Source organism: Tiliqua scincoides, chromosome 4 (genome assembly GCF_035046505.1).
Source record: "Tiliqua scincoides isolate rTilSci1 chromosome 4, rTilSci1.hap2, whole genome shotgun sequence".
In the NCBI taxonomy this organism is placed as follows: Eukaryota; Metazoa; Chordata; class Lepidosauria; order Squamata; family Scincidae; genus Tiliqua; species Tiliqua scincoides.
This window is the reverse complement of record NC_089824.1, coordinates 131193410-131214425: the sequence shown is the minus strand read 5'-3', so window position 1 is coordinate 131214425 and position 21016 is coordinate 131193410. Positions and strand designations below refer to the sequence as shown.

General features: G+C 44.1%; 1 protein-coding gene and 1 pseudogene across 1 annotated transcript in view; both read left to right on the top strand.

Annotated features, from left to right (window-relative positions):
- LOC136649306 (putative ferric-chelate reductase 1) overlaps positions 1-12614 on the top strand; it is a 43714-nt gene extending 31100 nt beyond the window's left edge. The window contains exons 12-16 of the mRNA XM_066625846.1: positions 964-1061; positions 5462-5520; positions 7646-7783; positions 7877-7902; positions 10918-12614. Of these exons, the coding sequence (XP_066481943.1) occupies positions 964-1061; positions 5462-5520; positions 7646-7783; positions 7877-7902; positions 10918-11007 (411 nt within the window). The 3' untranslated portion in view covers positions 11008-12614. The remainder of the gene's footprint in view (positions 1-963; positions 1062-5461; positions 5521-7645; positions 7784-7876; positions 7903-10917) is intronic.
- Positions 9876-9992, top strand: LOC136650345 (5S ribosomal RNA; annotated as a pseudogene).
- Positions 12615-21016: the final 8402 nt, after the last annotated feature.

Genomic DNA, 21016 nt, shown 5'->3' with positions numbered 1-21016 from the left:
GTGTGATAATAAATAAATAATTGTGAATCCCTTGTGGGAGGGAAAAGGCAGGATACAAATATTTTAAATAAACCCTAGCTGCCAGGTCAAAGGACAGGTCGGTACTGTGGTTCAGTCAGGCTGTGATCAGGCAAGTGGCCCAACCTAGTATTCTCGTGGCACAGGGGGAGTGGCTGGTGGCCTTCAGTGATGAGTTGCCCAAGTTGACGTAAAGTAGCATATAGCAGTAAGTGGAATGGTATTTAATTCTCCTGATTATACAGGCCAGGAGAATATTGGGCAAGTGTTGCAGCTTGGTATGTCTGCAATTCATTCTTCTAGCCAGCAGCACCAGAGACTTGGGAAGAACCAAACCTGCAAATGATCTGTGGGGTTCCCCATTTCAAGACCTGAAGTCCCTGACAGCCAAAAGAGAGATGTGATTCAGTGCTTGAGGCTGCAATCCTATATACACTTACCTGGGTCTGTTTTGTTTCAGTCCTTCACATCTGGGACTAAGACTGAATACTTTTGCTAGAGAAATAATTGTTTCAATATGGAAAAAGTAATAGGTGCCACACCCTCTGTTCTTAGTAGGTGAAAACCATGTTTGTAGTATTTACTATGGTATATACAAGAAGATTTAAGATAATGATTTTCAACCTTTTTTGTCTCACAGCACACTGACAAGGTACTAAAATTGTCAAGACTCACCATTAGTTTTTTGACAATTGATAAGGTGCACCATGCTGTTGGTGGGGGGCTCACATCCCCCAATGACCCTCTTAATAAATAACTGTCCCCAAACTCCCGTGGCATACCTGCAGACAACTCGCAGCACCCCAGTGTGCCAAAGCACAGTGGCTGAAAATGGCTGATTTAAGATGTGGTTTGTAATGATCAAAGTCCTTTTTAGTGAGTTGATTTCAGTGATATTAACAAAATAAGCACAAATTTTAATCACATGTTTTTTCTCTTCCACAGAGTGCAGGAGCCCATGCGATCATTGGATGCATTGTCATGATTCTATCTTTCCTTCAACCAGTGATAGCATTTTTCCGTCCTTCTCTTCAAAATAAGTGGTTTGTAGATGATTCTACCATAATTAATCTATGTTTACTGTACTGACATGTGTATATAACTTGTTCAAAAACTTTTTTGAATGTACAGAAGTGTTGTATGCACAAAAAGTGCTTCTTCAAAGTTTTGCATTGCTGTTGGCATCTGGCCTGGATGCCTTTAAAAGGGGATTGGACAAGTTTCTGGAGGAAAAATCCATTATGGGTTACAAGCCATGATGTGTATGTGCAACCTCCTGATTTTAGAAATGGGCTATGTCAGAATGCCAGATGCAAGGGAGAGCACCAGGATGAGGTCTTTTGTTATCTGGTGTGCTCCTTGGGGCATTTGGTGGGCTGCTGTGAGGAAGCTGGACTAGATGGGCCTATGGCCTGATCCAGTGGGGCTGTTCTTATGTTCCAGAAATAATTTTTTTTAATTTGAAGAAAGCTACAGGTTCTTCATGCCTCTTGGCCTATTCACAAAATCTATCTACCTCATGGCAACCACTGTTTTGGCTTCTAGCTGTGCGCTGCCACAGTGTGAGCTGGTTATATGTATCCCACCTCAGTTACAATTGGATGCCAACAGCTGAGTCATACTGGGTTCAGCAACTCAGTTTGTGACAGTGCAGCTAGAAGTCAGCAGAGGCTGATTGGAAAACTATATATTTACAGAACGTATGATTTGTTTTTCATGCTTACCAGGAATGCTCAAACCAGTATTCTTTAATAGTAACTGATGAAAACAATTTTAAAACTTGCAAAGCAGTAACGTTCCAATTTGAATTTACCAGTCATCACAAAACTTCCTTGAAAAATCAAAAACAAAATTTCTTTTGGTGACAAAGACTGTATAAAGAAAGGAGCCAACTGGCTTTCCCTTGCAGAAGAGTCCCAGAGGGTAGGTGCCACAATGTATTCAGATCACCAAAGGACTGATGGGTGATCGTCTCTGCAGTTGCACTGAATTTTGCAAATGCTCAGAGCAATTAGGAGAATGACTGCTCCATTGTCCCCTGCTCCCCTGCTTCAAGCCCAGGTGGAGGGCTGGGGCTTGTCCAAGCTCTGGGGCTAATCCTAGCACTGTGCTCTGGAGGTACTTTCAAGTAACTCAAAAGCACAACATTACATAGATGAGCTCTAACTTTTGGATGGTGAATGTGGCAAGGAATTGTTCTGAATTTATGCTGCACTATGTGGAGAAATCAGAGAATTTCTGTGGAAAAGGCAGGTCCAAGAAACCACCGATATTGGCTGACAGCCAAATTTATGGATCCTTGTTCATGGAGGTAAAACTGAATGTAAGCAGCTACAGGCAAGCCCTCCAGCTTCTTAGTATGTCTCATTGTATGCATCTACAATACAGACCTTGGAAGCAGGATATTTCTATGACTGTTGTCTGACTTACTCAATAAAGTAACCGGACACACTCACCCAGCCATTGCCTACCTTCAGTATATTACAACTACGCACAATTAATAATTCTTTTGCATGATGTATCTTTTTATTTGGAGGTTAGGAAACTTTGGAGTTTGTGAATTTTTTGAAGTCAATAGGCTGAGCAATGCTTTTATTGAAGGTTGTAGAGGAAAGTTATCCATGAAGCATGTGAATTATATGGGTGAACCTGGACATATGGGCACCCTCCTTCTCAGTGTTGCATTGTTTTGGACTATAGTGTGCCTGCTTAGAAGAGATACTCAGAAACTTTAGGCCCTCTGGCTGTACCATGTATAATTCAGTTGAGTTAGGATAGATGTCCTTGTATATCGTCATAGAGAACTTCCTCACATCTTGAAATGCACTTGTTCTGGCCCCTGTGCAGGCATTTTCCACTTCTTCCACAGCTACTTGATCCCAATCTTGTGGGACAAGAAATGGCAGAAACTTACCCATCCCTGCAGCCACACCCCAGCCACTCTTGAAGGCACACTTATGGTGAGTGACAAACGGAGTAATCGAGAACTGTCACCAGAATTACTTGCAGTGGGAGTGGCTGAGTTGGAATCCTGCCTCTTGTCCTAAGACACTTAAAAATCTGTCAAGGGCTAGTGAGGTGCTCCTTGCGCTTGGCCTATACAACTGTAGGTGATAGTCCCCACTCTTCAAATTCAGACTTTTGTTTTTGACAGGGCTGGTCCTGCCATGAAGCAGGGTGAAGTGTCTGCTTCAGGTGACAAATTAGGGGTCAATTTTCAGGGACAGCACAACACACCCTGCCACAGATATCCTCCAGATGAAGGAAGTGAAACGATCCAACACTACAGTACTTTCTGTTTACACTTTCTAATGGAAAAGGAAGAGGAGAGACATGAAAGCAGGAAGGAACTGGGGTGTGATTTTAATAGGGGGGAAAAAGAAAGGGGATGGATAGAAGGGAGGGGTCCCACCGGGTGCTCTGCTTCAGGCAGCAAAATGTCATGCACCAGCACTAGTTTGAGAAATGTGATTTAACTTTTTGGCGTAATTGTTAAAGTGTGAGCTTAATTGTAGACATCTCATAATTACCAGATTAACAGGTTATATTATGAGTTTATCCAAAAGATGTGCCTGAGCTTGTGCAAATTACACTTCCTGCAAACACAACTCATCCACATGCATCTGGGATTAGGCAAAAATTATATTGTATATCCTACTTTTCTATGTCGGTTTTGGAATCTTCAAGGTGGTTAACAATTATCATATCAACTACAATAGCATTATATACAGTATCATTTTAGAAAAATCGCACTACAAGCCAAACAAGATAAGTAGTGGAACCAAAATACTGTCAGCTTCAGGGACAGAGTAGTAGGCTTGTCTCCCGGGCAGATTAAAAGCCTTTCAAAAATAATGTTTTCAGCATGCAACAGATCAACAGGATGGATTTGACTAGGCAGAGAGTTCTGTAAACTAAAGGGAGCTCCATTATAGGGTGGAGCCCTGGCACCTCTGAAACTATGCTGCAGTGAGATTCTGATTCAATGCCTCTTGTGTTCTGCGCCAAGTAATGCTCACCACAAGTCATTTGTGCTGGAAATTGTTTCTGTCTTCTAAGTGGCAGGTGGAAGATAACGCACACACAAGTAAGGGTATGTGTGCATTTAAGGGTACACTCTCTTGTGATGGGATAAAACAACAACAAGATGTGCATGCTGTAGATGCCTAGCAAAACCAGGACCACACTCCTCAGAGAAAGTTGTCAAGTTACTGTGGATTGGGCCATGGTTCAGTGGCAGAGACATCTCCTTGTCATGCAAAAAGTAATAGGTTCAATCTCTGGTGTTTCTGGGGCTGGGCTGGGAAAAATGCCCCTGAAATCCTGGAGAGCCTCTGCCAATCAATGGAGATGACACAGGGCTAGGTGGACCAATGTAAGACGACTTCCTAGATTTGCATGTACTGTTGTAGCTCAAGCTTTTGTATCAGAAATGCTGTGTAACGCAGTCTCATCGGAGTGCAACATCCATATGTTTTTCATGTTTTACACCGCCACCCCCAAAATTCTCCACTGCAACCCTCTAGGTTTTGGAAAAGACGCCTTTTCTGAGGTGCATTGCCTCTAAGGACTTACTAAAAACTAATTTAATTCATTGGTTTGGGATGTAAAGCAAATATATCAGTATACAAAAGGAGAGAGCCCTGTTGGATCAAACCTAAAGTTCATCTAATCCAGCATCCTGTTTTCTACAGTCACCGAAAAGATAACTCATGGAGCTAACAAGCAGGGCCGAAGGCAGCAGCTTTCTCCTGCTGTTGTCATACCCCAGTAACTGGTATTCAGTGGCATATTGTCCCTGAATCTGGAGATTCTGAATAGCCATCATAGCCAATAGCAGCATATGCACTACAGCAGAGTTTCTCAAACTGTGGGTCAGGACTCACTGAGCCAATTTCAAGTGGGTCAGGTGGGTTCATTTCAGTATTTTAATTTTAATATATTAGACTTGGTGCTACCCTGAGAAGTGACTGCATTTGAGGAAATGTCACAAATCTGTATGTTTAACAGGCTACTATGAAGATGCTTTTAACAATGATAATAAATGGGACTTGCTCCTAAGTGTGGGTAGGATTGCAGCCTAGGATTGTTAAAAATGTTTCTGCTTGATGATGTCACTTCCGGTCATGACATCACTTTTGGTGGGTCCTGACAGATTCTCATTCCAAAAAGTGGAACTCATTGCTAAAGGAGTAAGAACCACTGCACTACAGCATTTCCACAGCTGCAGCCCATAGTATGCTAACAAGGAGAAATTATCCATCTGTTATGCACTAGAACAGAAATACCACCCACTCAATGTCTGCTCCATCACGAGGCAAGCATGGTGGAAACAGTTGACATGATGCCCTACCCCTGCAACCACCTAATGCTTCCATGTTCAAGAACAAAGGTCTTGTTCTTGAAGACTGTATCTAACACTGTGTTTGCATTGCACCAACAGGAGGTTTATTTTTAATTGGTTTCACATGCTGAATGCATTAGTCATCAAAGCTCTGGCAGGTAAGTGGAAGTTTCTGTCGTAACTTAATAATACTATGCTCAGTTCTCACTGAAAAGACTGTCTTGAAAACTGCATGACTGCGATGGTGCAGCCAAGCATGGGATACAATCTATAATAAGAAATTGAGCAGCAGCAATGGAATGATCACACTCCCATCCTCATCATACTTTCTTAGAAACTCTAGGAGGTAAATGCTTTCAACACGCCCGCAACTAATATACATAAGGAAAACCCAGTCAGCGCTGCCTCCAAGTATAGCATCAAGTGGTAAAAATCTAGTAGCACAACCCTATGCATGTTTGCTCCTAAGTATGTCCCACTGTGTTCAATGGACCTTACTCCCAGGAAAGGGTGGATAGGATATAACCTAAGGTAGACTTAAGCAGGAAGCTTCCTTGTGTGGAATAGGACAGAAGAGACAATGATGGAGCAACCCTCTTGATCAAGAAACCTGCTCTGCCCCTGCTGCCCCAAGGTAATGGACACAAATGTGGTCTTGGATCGACGTTGATCCCTGATGCTGGTCCTATTCCAGTCTTTGGATAACAAAAAACTTTATGTCTGGATGGAGAAGGAAACTGGGAGCCAGTGTTTTGTTGCCTCTTTACCCTGGAGCCCATTCCCATTTTCTCACTCTTCTGCTTTATTGAAAGCTCTCTTGAATGCTGCTGTTGTAATTTTCACCTCCATGTGAGAGTTCACCTTTCACCGTGTGAGGGTAAATTCAGATGAAATATTCACCATTGGAAAATGATATAGGAAAATTAATTCACTGTCATTTTTAAATTTCCAAAGTCAACGTGTCTTACACTGCAATCCTGTACAGTACACCCTTACCTGGGTGAAACCCCATTGAACACTGTGGGACTTCTAAGTGACCATGTAGGATTTAGTTGTGAGACCTATAAATGTATCCTTCCCTCAGTGGTGCGGTTGCCTCTGTGGTCTTTGCTAATGTTGATCTCAGAAGGATGTCCTGCCCCACTGAGGGCTCAGTTCTATCCAACTTTCCAGTGCTGATGCAGGCATGCCTGCAGGGCATTGCTGTATCCTGCTGTGGAGGGAACAGTCATGGACACCTCCTCAAGATAAAAGTACTACATTTTTTCCCTTACCTATGGGTTGCATTGCAGCTGAACCGGTGCTGGAAAGTTGGATAGGATTGGGCCCCAAGACCCCATCCACCAGATAGCTATCCACCAGAGGCTTTGACAAAGAAACTTCAATCTGTGATTTTTTTGAGCTCTTTTAGGGTCAACATAAATGTCCACTTATCATTAGTTGCATTATAGTTCTGAGTGGTGAATACAGATAACTGTTTGCCAAATGGGCACCTACCATAATATATGCATACGCTTTTAGTAAACTCGACGTCTGTACAGCCTTGCTAAGCTTTATGAAGAGTTTTAACGCACTAGATCAGAAATCTGGGAAGCAAATTGGGGAGGCAGTAAAAGTCTCCTGACTACTTGGCAGGTTTCTTGAGGTGTTATTTTTAACCCTTTTTTACCTGGCCCGCAGGTGTACACATTTGGTTCCTGTTGCGTATATGCAGCGTTTGAGCAGAAATGGCTAAGTTTACATGCGCTTCTCAGAACTGTTAATGTGGTTTCCAGACTTCTGAAGACGTCTTACTAATCCAACAAAAATGACAAAACATCCCAATTCTATGCGTGCTTACACAGAAGTAGTGTCTACTGAGTTCAGTGGGTTTTGCTTTCAAGGAAGTATGCATAATATTGCAGCCTTAACGGTTTTGTATTGAACCTGCTAATTGAGGACCATGTAAGAGCAGAATCAAGTGGTAAAACTTTTGTGGATTAACCACTGAAGATGGGGAAAGTTGTATGTTAGAACCCCTCTCCCCTAAATATTCCCTGCAGGTAGAAAAATAGCCTGTTGGAACAAGACTAGGCTAACTGCAAAGCACAATAACAGTAGGAGCAACACTCAAATATGTAGACTACTACCTGCATTCTGAACTGGTATAGTGCAGGAAAAGGTTTGCTACAGATTTTGCTGACTGTGTAAACCGATCCTGAATAGGGAGCTGAATGTGCCATAAAAAGTTGTGTTGTCTAAATGCCACCTACTTGCTGTGGTTTGTCTCTTTTTCTTTGTTAGTTGCGGCCATATTTCTGGGATTGCAATTGCTCAGCAACAATCCTAGCCACTGGACAATTAAAACAATGGGAGGCTTTGTGGGCTGGGAGGCATTAACAGCCATCGCACTGGATGTGAATCTGCGGTTGAAGAAGAAAGGTAAAACGTGATTCTGATGCATGTTTATAAATGCTCATTGCTTATTAATTGGCATTGTTATAGTTAACTTTACTGTTCTTGACATTTTTCCAGAAATATATTTGGAATCACAAAGCAAGGTAACTTTTTTTGTTCTTAAGTACTTTATACTTGTTGTTTGACACACATCTTGAGTTGTGATTTTTTCACTGTTAAATAAAATAACTACTAGAATGGGATTCTAAAACCAAATTTGTTGTTCTGAAGGTGTTTGGCGCTAACAGCTTATGCAACTGTGTGCAATCCTTTAAAAAAACCATCCATGGCTTTGTTCATTGCCTTGTCTGCATCCTAGGTTCCTGCCTCTTTCCTTTAGAACAGGGGTCTCCAAGCTTTTTGGTCAGAGGGCCGCATCAAATATCTGGCGTGGTGTGGAGGGCCGGGAAAAAAATTTCAATATAAAATTTAAATAAATTAATTAGAGATGGAACTTAGTTGAGTGAATAAATGAATGAATGGGCTCATTCATTCAACCTCTCTGGCCCCCAGAACACCCACCAGACACAATCAGAGCACAGTTCTGGTCATGTTCAGTTGAGTGGGCCAGAGGTTTCAGGGGACAAGAGGTTGGCCTCGGGCCGGAAAGAGGCTTGCTGAGGTCTGCATCTGGCCCCTGGTGGTTTGAAGACCCCTGCTTAAGAACATAAGAACAGCCCCACTGGATCAGGCCATAGGCCCCATCTAGTCCAGCTTCCTGTTTCTCACAGCAGCCCACCAAATGCCCCAGGGATCACACCAGATAACAAGAGACCTGCATCCTGGTGCCCTCCCTGGTGCCCTCCTTTCTGCAGCTTCATTCTGTTGTAGCTGTTCTGTGTATCCATATTAATTAAAAATGTTCCTCAAATGTTTTGGAATGTAGATTAAAATACAGTGGTGGGCTATATCTGAATGCCTAGCTGGGGAGCAGGCCTCTACTTCCCTGCCCAGTTGCCTTTGCCTCAGCTGGCTCCTACTTCTTCTTTGTCATTGCTTTTCTTCTGGGAGACGTCCTAGGCAAGCAGTCGCCAAACTCGCGTCCACTATGTTACAAAAATGTGGTCTCTGTTTGGACCACTGCCTACATTCTGCCGGATCGCTGCATGTCTTTCACCTCGTTCAGGGGACAGGGATTCTCTGGGCAGTCATGTGTGTTGCCCGGCGTGCCAGAAGGCTGCACAACAGGGCGTCTGGGCAGACACAACTGCCTAGAGTGTCCCTGTCCTCTGAACAAGGTAAAAGACATGTGGCGACCTGACGGAATGGTAAGGTCCGGTCACGGGGTAATGGGTTCGTCCAAAACCTGGATCTGGCCCCCCAGGCTGGGGTTTGGAAGGCCCAGTTTTAAGCACTTGACTTGCCTGATAGGCTGAAATGTTGCTAGTTCAGTGCTCAGTGGCATGGGAGCTACATCAGCTTGGGGTAATCCTATATTCTAGGGCTGTTACGTTTGACTAATGCAGCCATGTGGGTGGGCCCGATTGCATAGGACTGAAGTGACTCCCATTCTGTTGGGTGTGTATGTAAAGGACACCATAGCTGTTCCTCATCCTGTAGTACAGGCCTGCTTTGAATAAGACAAAAGAGTTACTAATTGGTGACATCATAGTTGCACATCAGTCTGTACTGGCAGCTTGTTTCTGCTGCCTTGAAATCCTCACCATCCAATTTCACTGCCCCATTTACATATTATAAAAATGGAAGTGGAATTTCATCCAATTTGGAGGGGGGGGGAAGACAGATGTAACATCAAATTAGGGTTTGGACAAAACTCACCAGCAATGGAGATCCTACTCTTGGCAGCTACTGGTTGTTTTGTTTTGTTTGTTTTTTTTGCTCCCAGTAGCCTCTGTCAGAATGGTGCTACATCTTCACATAGCATCATTCTAAGGGGCTTATGGGGGAAAAAAGATAAAAACCATCAAGGAATGGAGGTAGCAGCAGCTAAAAAAGGTAATCTTGAAGGACTGTTTTGGTCCCTATTCTGTACCTCTAACCCTCCCAATTTTGCACCAGTAAACTGTAGACTCAGGGCCCAATTCTATTCAATTTTCCAGTGCTGGTGCAGCTGTGCAACAGCAGCTGTTACCCTGCACATCCCTGATCTTGTCTGATCTTGGAAGCTAAGCAGGGTCAGGCCTGGTTAGTACTTGGATGGGAGACCGCTTGGGAATACCGGGTGCTGTAGGCTTATACCATAGTCTTTCAAGACTGAAGGTTGCCAACCACCATTTGCAGCCGTGCGAATGGGACATGCACTGCATCCTGTGGTGGGAAGGCAGTCACAGAGGCCTCCTCAAGGTATGGGAACGTTTGTTTCCTTACCCTCAGGGCTGCATTGCGGCTGCATCAGTGCTGGAAAATTGGATAGGATTGGGCCCTCGATCATTTTCTTGATGGTGCTCCTAGGGGAATGTGGCATACTGGGAGCATCATTCCAGGCAAAAGTTGACATATTTCCCAAACATAGTGTCCACCTCCTCAACTTTCTTTGAGTATCAAGGCTGACCTTCAGATACACTCATGCACATGGCCTTATGATCTCACCTTTTACAACGTCTTCTGTGTGTATGTATATATACCTGCCTACTGAGTAATTCACTTCATACATCTGATGAAGTGGACTGTCATCCATGAATGTTTAGGCTGAAATAGGGCTAGCCTTAGGAACTACAGGACCCAGTTGGAAACATGTGTGTGGGACCAGATTTTGTGTAGAATCTTAGAGATATAAATAAAATTAATTATATACTTTATATCTCTATGATAGAATGGAAAGTAATCAAAATGTGTGCTGAAAAGTACATGTGATTTAATGGACCAAATGGATCGAAGCACATTTTAATATAAAATTGCATACAAGATTAGAATAGATTACCCTAGTGTTGGGGCCTATTAGGCACAGGACCTAAAGCTGGCCCTGGGCTGAAATAAATTGGTTAGTCTTTAAGGTGCCACAGGACTCTGTAGTTTGGGGGTAACTGACACTTATCATCACTGTCCCTCTGGATCTTGAACATTGTTATAAAAGATTTTGGATGTTTATTTATTAACATGTTAGACTGACTTCTAACTGAATTTTTTCTTCTCTTATCATTTATTTTGTTCCTTTCTAGGTGAAAAATGAGCTATTACTGCTGCTAATGTATCTGTGTGGCAACTTTACATTTTTAACAGCTCTGCTTATAGGTATTGGAAGATATTAAGATGAGCTTCTGGTTTGGTAGAAGAGTAAAAATTGCTTTTGTGATTTTGCTGCCCTGAATGCTAAACCAAGTGACAGACACAAATGTTATGCTTCATTTTCTACTTGAATATCATGAATTCTTGTTCAGAAAAGCACTGCTGGATCAGGCCAAAAGCCTGCATTCAAGTCTAGCATTCTGTTTCCCATAATGGCCCACCAGCTGCCTCTGGGAAATCCCAAAAAGTCATCATTGCTCCCCTGTAACTGGCAGCCAGAGGCATATTGCCACTGAGCCTGGAGGTATTACATAGTCATAATGACTATCAGCCATTGACAGGCCTGCCCTCCATGAATTTGTCCAATCCCCTTTTAAAGCTCTCCAAATTAGTGGCCATTGCCACATCTTGTGGCAAGGAATCCCACAGACTGATTATGTGCAGTGTGAAGAAGTATTGAAAACGCCTGAGTACTGTACAGAATATTGTCTGATAATTGTTCATTGTAAGGAAAACACATTTACAAATGAATTCAAAGTTGTTAAGTGCAAACATAGGAATTAGGGAGTGAGCATGAACGGGACAAACAGGCATATAATTGAAACTCTCTTAAAGCCAGCAAATGTGTATTGTCGTTTTAGGAACTAAAAGCACAGTGTGTGGGAACATGGACTGGGAACCCTCCACTGATCCTGTCCCCTCTCCTGGAACCAAATCCACCTGCCCCCTCTTGCCCAATTTCCCCCTACCTCTTGTGTCTTCACAGCAACCCTGTGAGGTAGCAGCCTGAGCAAAGCTAGCCTTAGGAGTTGTGGGGCAAGAGAGCAAGGCTGTGCAGGATTTTATCAAGAACTCAGTTTTGATAAGGCAGTACCATTATTGGATTGGATCCAAGCCCTTTCTTGCACAGGCTCTGAAATGTTGTTGTGACCCCTGAAATGAGGCTTCATGACCCCATTGGGTCATGACCCATAGGTTGAAGAACACTGATTTAAACTATTGCTTTTCTCTGTCTTTTATTGTGAGGGGCGGGCAAGCACATGTACTTGAATTTGTACAAGTAGAATGCGAACCAACTGTACCCACAGCTCTCAGGTGTACAGAATGCCCTGTTTATTTTAGTGAAGGAGTCCAGTCTTAACTTACATTTCTTCATGTGAATAGTTCAGGTCCCTCCATGGAAAGAAATGGACAGTTTTGATGCTGTGGCAATTCTGTGCAGTGAAGTGCCTGAATCAATAAATAATTGCTAGATCATGACACATATATATTTAATTATGATGACTCTGAAATTCATAACCTATTCTGTTGTCATGTTTCCCCATGGCTTTGCTGTCTGTATATTGCAATCAGTATTGCCAACACCTATCTCCTCCCAAATTTCAAATTTTGTAATAAATGGAATGACCATCACTTTCAATCTGCTTTGGGTATCTGCCCGAGTGCTAGAATCTAGGCTGCTGGAATCTACCTTGGTCTTGAGCATGGTTTTGTATGATATTCCACCCTTGTGGTTCTTTGCTTGATGCTTGGGGAAGAATTTGACTCCCTATGTTTTTTTTGCAACACTTGGCTCCATATGTTTTTACTTTCGGAAAATTATACTGACATGTTATGAGTAGAAACTATTTCTTTTGGTGGTAATGAAATAAAAACGCATAACACCGCTTTCTGCATTTCTCATTTTTGTTTTAAAAAAATAAACTTGAAATCTGAGAAAAAAATAAAAGCGTTTTCTTACACCTCTGATGCTGAGAGGTAAGGCCTCTGAACCACTGATGTACATGTATTAGAGAATATGTAAATCTCTAGGAGCCCGATTCTGTGGTCTGTGGCACAGCTCCGCTCTGTGGACCATAGTTGCAAACATACTGTAAGGCATGTTTGCGGGGCTTACCGCCAGGCTCCTGCCAGAGCTAGCCCAGCGCCAGCTGGAGCTGGGCTGGCACGCGGTGGTTGCCCGGGTTCCGTGGCTCAGCAGTCTCCCGGAACAGGAGGCGGGGGCGTGGGGAGGCGTGACCTGGGACAGGCGGGAGGCATGTCAGGGGAGGGAGCGAGGTGGATCCGCGGAGCTGAGTTCCGCAGGAGCCAAGGTGCTCATGCAGGGCTGCACGCCCTACACGAGTGCCTTTACTTTTGCACCGGCCTTTTGGTCAACACTTAAGTGAGTAGTCCCATTGCAGGGCTTCCTGCAGGGCTTCCCATTGCAGGGAAGGGGACGAGCGTGAAGGAGCCTCCCATGGTAGCCCCAGAGGTGCAGGATCCGGCGGCAGCCCTCCATGGAGCTACTGGACCTGGGCGCTGCAGGCAGCTCAGGATTGGGCTGTAATACCTCTATATCAGTGGTTCCCAAACTCCTATAGGGGTGTTGGGAATCTGGTAAGTCTTTGCAGGGGCAAGGGGGCAGCAACAGCATTGCAGCAATCATGCCACCACCATGAAGAAGGGACTTTTCAGTGTACCTGGGGTAGCTCTGGCCCTCCAGAGGGCACAGAGGCCTCCCTGCTGCTGAGAGGGGCTCTTATTGCATTTGCAAACTGGAAGTGGGTCACGATCTGAGTTAAAAGCCTTTTTCAACAGCAGGGAGGCCTGTAGAGAGAGCTGTGCTGATCTTAACCCAGTATGTTGCCCTCTTTCTTTTGGTCTCTGCCCTCCACCAGGTCAGCCATCTAATTATTTTGATACCTTAATAAACCCTTCCCTTAGAAGGGCTTTTATGCTCGCATGTTTTAATATTTTCTCCTCCTCGTATCATTTCGGTGGATTTTCTCATATTCCTCGGAACTGCAGATTATGCTCCTTCTGTCACCTCGAACCGGACACACTTGAGCATATCCTATTCATTGTCCAGCGCATTGTTCACTTTGGAAGCTGTATTTGGGTCCCTTTTTACGGCATCCCACCGACCCATTCATTAACCCTCTTTTTGTTTTGTTAAGTGACAACCAGACTAACATTACCACAGCAGTTGCCAGTTTTTTATCCCAAATTATTAAAATATCCCCCGTTTCCTAAAAAATAAAAAGAAGGGAAAACTTCCCTCTTCTTTTGAATCATTTCCCATTTCCTTTCCCTATTATGTTTATCTTTTAGTGCTTGTTGTAATCTTGTTTACTTTCTTAAATGCCAATAAAGGTACAAAAAAAAAAAGAGAGAGAGAGAGCTGCAAGCCCCCCATGCCCTCTGGATAGCAGGGACTACCCTGCAGGTATGTTTAAAAGCCCCTTTTTTGTGCCTGTGGCATGCTCACTGCAGTGCAATCACTGCAGTCATTTTGTGGCTACGCCCATTAAAGAGGAATGGCCTTCTTCCAGTTCCCCACGTGGGTCATGACCCACCAGTTGGGGAACCACTGCTCTACATGCATGTAGCTGCATCTGCTGACACTATATCATCTACTTAGTATACGTTTAAAGTGATTATAATGTATAAAAATGTGCCGTTGGAATAAAAGCACACAACACCACTTTTTGTACTTCTTATTTTTGTCAAAAAATGAAATCTGCAAGAAAACCCCCCCCCCCCGAAAAAGCATACCAGTTGGTTTTTGTGTTTAATGCTGACAACTCTATGCTGCAAATCAAATTTCCCCAGTTCAGATCTCACCACTGCTCATGAACTCACCAGGTTTCCCCAGTTCAGATCTCACCCAGTTCATGAACTCTCCAGGTGCCCTCAGGCCAGCCACTCCCCCTCAGTTGCCCATCTGCATCAGAGGGATAACAATGCTTTATTACCATAGAGGGGTGGTGCAAGGACTACATCAAGATGTTGCGTGAATCTTTGCACGGTCAAAAAGCACTATACAAATGCAATGGCAGATAAGTGCCTTGCCTGCAGACATCCTGGTTCAGTCCTCAGAACCTCCAGCCAAAGGATAAAAACTATGAAAGATTGCCTAAAGCTCCGGAGAGCTGCCACACTGAGCTCACTAGACCAATGGTCTGACTCACTACCAAGAAGCTGCATTTATTTTTCTCTAGAGCAGGGGTGTCCAAACCCTGGCCCTGGGGCCACTTTCAGCCTTCGAGGACTCCCAATCCGGCCCACAGGGAGCCCCCAGTCTCCAGTGAGCCTCTGGCCCTCCGGAGACTTGCTGGAGTGCATGCTGGCTTGATACAACTGCTCTCAGCGTGAGGGCAACTGTTTGACCTCTCACCTGAGCTGTGGGACCAGGGCTTCCTCCACTGCTTGCTGTTTCACGTCTGTGATGCACCAGTGAAGGAAAGGCTGGCCTTGCTTTGTGCAAGACCTTTTATAGACCTTGAGCTATTGCAAGACCTTCATTCATTCATTCAAGTTCCATCTCTAATGTATTCATTTATGTAAATTTATTCAAATTTGAAATGTAAATTAATTTTATTTTTCTTGGCCCCACTCTCTGACACAGTGTCAGAGAGATGATGTGGTCCTCCTGCCAAAAAGTTTGGACAGCCCTACTCTAGAGAACAGCAGCACAGCCATAACAGGAAGGAAACATCATTGTGTAGATAAGCACTTCAGTAGAAGGCTGAAAACATTCCTGGTCTGTGTATCACTTTTCTTCCTCCATTGAGAGGTCAGAGGACAGAGACCCCTTTCATAGTTTGCCTTCCATCCATTGCCATGAGGAGCCAAAACAGTAATTATAGGTATTAGCCAATGCTCAGTACTTATAATTTCTGCCTCAGGTTCCATCACATAGCCTGATAACAACATCACTTCCTTCAGGTAGAGGAAGCAGCAAATAGCTGGTAATTGTTGACATTCATGTGTCAACTACAGATCATTAATCTGCAGTCATCTTCAGCAGAAGGAGCTGTCCTGCTGCAGCTCATGCATTTTGCTCTGCTGAATATGTTAGATCTGACCAAGACTATAATGACCATTGAAGCAGAAACAATTGGGATATTATGCAATATTTCCTGTAACTATAAAGAAACTCTTTTAAGAGTCATAAGAGCTCGGAAGATTCTGATTCCTCTCCCTGTTGTCTCTATTAAACTCCGTTCTACTGTAGAGATGACAGTGGCCTTCAGTACAATTGGTTCTCTGTTTCCAGTTTGTTACCAGCTCTGTTCTGCTCCTGAACCAGTCGTGTGTGTGTGTGTGTGTGTATAAATTAAAATCAACTTTTTAATTGGGGTGTTTCTTTCTGCTCCTTACCTATACTTGGATAGTTCTTATACAGGTGGCAGTGGCAGACCTTCCATTAAGAACGACGTGGCAAATTCCCAGGCACGAGCCTTTAAGACCACATAGAAGCATCTCCGAGGCTCCTGATGGGGTCGGAAACTGCTTCCTGTTTTCCAGAAGTTCAGTTTAAGGCCTTGGGGAAACCTTAGGAAGCTTCCCCGACATAGCCTGCGGTTGCATGAGGCTCCGTGAGGCTCAGGTGAGTGGGGGGGGGGATTTGTGCGCAAGGGGCTAGCAGCAATCCGCAGGGGAGGCGTCATCTCAGACCTTTGCCCTGGGGCATGGAGTTGGGGCAGTCTGCCACTGACAGGTGGGCCCCAGTACCCACAGATAGTTATCTGCAGATCCAAGGGCCACACCAAGCACCCATTATAATTACCTTAGTTGTACTATATAGCAGAAGTGCTTGCAACAAGGGTGTTCTTTCTCGTTTAACAATCTTGCTTCACTGAAGAGCCAAATGTGCAGGCAATCAGCCTGCATTCAAAAGGGCCACTAACAGGAACTCCTACAAGCACTTCTGCTATACAATTAAGGTAATCGTAATGCCCATGCAGGGGTTGCTATTTATATAACATTCCCCCAAATGTGCAGAGGGGGCCAGGAACATATCTCCTGTGTATACCAGACCGTTTCTGTACTTCATTTAAGATCTAGCTCATTTCATTCCAGTTTCTGGAGAATTGGTTGTGATAGTTTTCAAACAAATCTATAAAAACTGAAAGATATGATGAAAATGTTCCAAATATAAAAGATATATTAGAGCAGCCATTTTCAACCACTGCACCCTGGCACACTGGTGTGCTGCGAATGGAATTTGGGTGAGAGTCATTTATTGGTAGGGCCATTGGGGGAAGTGAGCCTCCTATTGACAGCACAGTGTGCCTTGTCAAAAAACTGATGGTGTGCCTTGACCATTTTAGTGCCTTGCCAGTGTGCCGTGAGATAAAAAAGGTTAAAAATCATTGTAATAGGGTACAGTCCTACCCTATGGTGGAACAGATAAGCCAAGAGGCTTGCACTGTATCCAGCGCAGGACAGGGTCCCAAAGCAACTCAGCTAGAGGCAAGGGAAACTTTTCATCTTACCTCCGGGTAAAGCACACTGGACCCTATGGGTCTTCTCGGAGGTGGCCCGAGGAGAGTGGAGTGGCTTGAAGCCGCTCCAAACTCCCCAGGAATGGGGGAGCCCTACCTCCCGCTCCCCGCCCACCTGCCCCCAGGGCTGCCCATCACCCACCCTCCCCCTGTCCAGGAATGCTCCAGGTAAGTAAAAAAAATGCTCCTGTCCCTGGCAGCAGCATGATCCTGGGGATCACATCACTGCCTACTGCCTTCACCACTCCTTAAAGGGCCAGAGGCAATGTTTCTCAGGCTGAAGTGTACGGAAGCCCCAGTTTGAGAACCTCTGTGCTAACCCTATGCATGTTTATGGAGAATTGTCCTACTGTGTGGTTTTGAATCTGGCACAGTTACACATTAGGTTCCAAATACCTAAAAGTATTTCCTGCATATGAGCTGGCCCACTCTCTAAGGACACCTAGAAAGCCTCTTCTACCTCTTTTATTTTTTTTCTTTTTAAAATTTGATTTATTACAATGTTTTTATGTTGTTGACTTGTTATCTGATCATGAACTGCTTTGCAAGAAGCAGCATATAAATATTTCAAATAAACAGTATCTAGAAGGCTTTCCTCAAGGAAAAACCTTTCTTTTCAGCAATGTTCATTCCTCCAATATTCAGATTACAGTGACTGGAGAAAGGGAGAAAAACAAAACACTTTTCTGTCCACAGGTTGTGGTACATCTGCAATTTGAAGTATCATCTGGAATGCGGCTGCATGAGTGCACTTGGAGAGTGATCAATACAATTCCCCCCAAAAAGCTGAACAGCCACACAATCATTACACAGATCTTCATGCGCTGTTGTGACTAACTGGGAATAATTGTGTTGTAGAAACTGTATAAAATAGCTTGCCGTTTCCTTTTACTAGCTTCACATTACTGACTTGAAGTCTGTTATTTTCTCAGCATATGATCTAAATGTTTTATGGGTTTAAGAACACTGAATGAGGGTGAGGAGAAAAGATATCTCCTCACCTCAGTGTCTCTACTATACACCACATTGCTGGGTTCATCCTGTTAAGGGCACTTGCCTGAGAGCTGAAATTGTCTAACCTCAAGGCAAAATCAGAGATAGGGATGGTGTCAGGGGTTAGCCAGGTTGGGTACTAGCCAAGAATCAACACCTGTCAAAGGATCCACCTGGCTGAGCTGACTCCTGAATCCTCAGTGGGATGCACCATCAGAGGACATGCAGGGGGTCATGTCTGTAGGGAGCTTTCCTTGATAGGAGGGGCAGCCATATTTCTAGGTGGGGTTTCAAAAACTTGAATGGAAGATCAATTATTTCATCCAAACCAGTATAAACAGAAGCCCTGTTCAGGCATTCTCAAGTACAGCGTACTCAGGTAGATACTGAATGGGAGCATATGGCAAACTGCTGTGCTCCATAGGGGATGCCCTGCAGGGATGTCATGGGGACCTAGTGCAGGGCTTTGCCACAAGCTCCCAGCAACCTGGTGCCAGCACTGATCAGAAAATAATCTTTGTAGTGGCAGCTTCTGCCACAGCTTCAGACTCTGTCTTGAGACTTTATCAAGGCCCACTGCCAAGTGGCAACTGAAAAGGGGCTTCTTCCATTTTGCCTTGAAATGAATTAGGTTCAACTCCTTTGAGAATGCCACTTTGCAGACTAAGCAGCCCCCACCCCTATTTTTAGAGGGGAAACAGCAGTACCGTTGCTGTTGCACAGCAATCAGTCCACCATCTGTAGTGTAGATGTGAAGGGACTGACCTTAAACAGGGACTACATCAGCAATATATTGCAAAGTCAAACACCTGAGTCAGCTCCCTGATATAACTGTCTTGAGAATGAACATTCAAAAGGCAAGGTCACCTGCCATGCAGACCTGCCCTTAGTACTATATTGGCTTCAGGAGCTGGTCTGGCTCTGAATCAGGCTGAGACCAAACATGGCATGAATCATTTTAGCTTCCTTGTGTTACTTTTTTAAACCACACCTGTTCGCGTTCATGTCATGACATGTGTGCAAATTAAGGATGGGGACAATTGCTGGACATGACTCAAAGTTTTGTAGTGTCCTGATGTGCGCACCAAGCCCTGTGCATGCAAAAGTTGCATTGATCGGTGTGAAGATGCTAGAAAAAAAATCTCATAAAGATTATGGTCGTGTGTAAGCTTGTCAGTTGTAGAAAGAGCTAACCCCTGTTCACATTTCATCTCACCCATCAACTTGAAAATACACAGCTTCTCTCATTGGTAACACAGGCAATATTCTTAGAGATGAAGATAAGATGATTGTGCTCTCACCCTTCCTCCTCCCCACAAAATGCTCAAATCCATGCTTTGATGCATAACAGATTTACATAAAATGTGAATTATTATTTCAGAAGTCCTCAGATATTCACATGATTGCCTGACCATCTGTTTCCTAGCAGAATAGGCATTTATTGATGTGCATTACTCAGATGGGTGGCTTGTTAAAGCCCAGATTCCAACATCAATTCATGCACCCAACTTCAGTAATTCTTAATCTGCCATGGGTAGACACATGATCATGTCAGTGCCTTTGATGTGCCCCGCCCTTTGCCCTATGACATTTCCTTATTGCTGCATCTTTCTACACCCTCTCTCGAGAAGACAAACCCAGTCCTTTAATTTCTGTATTCCAGTGGTTCTCAAACTTTTCGCACTGGGACCCACTTCTTAGAATGAGAATCTGTCAGGACCCACCGGAAATGATTTCATGACCGGAAGTGACATTGTCAAGCAGGAAAATTTTTAATAATCCTAGGCTGCAATTCTACCCACACGTACCCAGGAGTAAGCCGCATTGACTATCATTGTTAAAAGCATATACATAGTAGCCTGTTCAAAGTATGGATGTGAAACATTTCCCAAATGTAGTCACATACCATGGTAGCATCAAGTCTAATATATTAAAAATAAAGTAATGAAGGGGGACCACCTGAACTTGATTTGCAACCCACCTAGTGGGTCTCGACCCACAGTTTGAGAAACACTGCTGTATTCTAATCTGAACTCGGAGACAGCAGAATTTGGGCCATGTACAAGGTTAGGGGGGGAAGCAGAGCCCCCCAAAACACGTATACCCCATGTTGTTCCCTTGGAAACCATAAGTTGGTATCACTTAAGTGATTGCAGCACAGGATGACAGTGATGGCAAGATAATAGGTTTTGTACAAGGCAGCCACACACCCAGCTTTTTCATTCTGCAGGGCTGGTAAATAAGTCATCTGACCTCTTGAGATTTCCACTTCTGCAGAACAGAGGCAGCCTCTCCTCTCAGGGTGGAGGAAGAGAACACCCACTTGACTTTGGAGATGAGACATTCATCTTCAGAACTGAAACGTAATTATCTCAATTATAATGCTGATGTCCTAGCACGTGTTGTTCAGTCTATTGACTCTCAAAATCCATTCCTAGAAACTGGAAAATGTGGATGAATGTATATCTGTTATATATGGGAGGGGGTGAGTTGTCAAAGTTCTGCAGCGCTACCTGGAAACTGTTGGGGCCTGGATGAGGGCTAATAAACTGAAATTAAATCTAGACAAGACAGAGGTCCTCCTGAAGGCCACAATGTGGTTTCTAGATCTACAACTTACTCTAGATGGGGTAACACTCCCTCTGGAAAATCAGGTTCGCAGCTTGGGAATCCTCCTGGATTCACAGCTGTCCCTGGATGCTCAGGTGGCACCTGTGGCCAGGGGAACTTTCACTCAGCTGCAGCTCGTGCAGAATGTGCTGGCTCA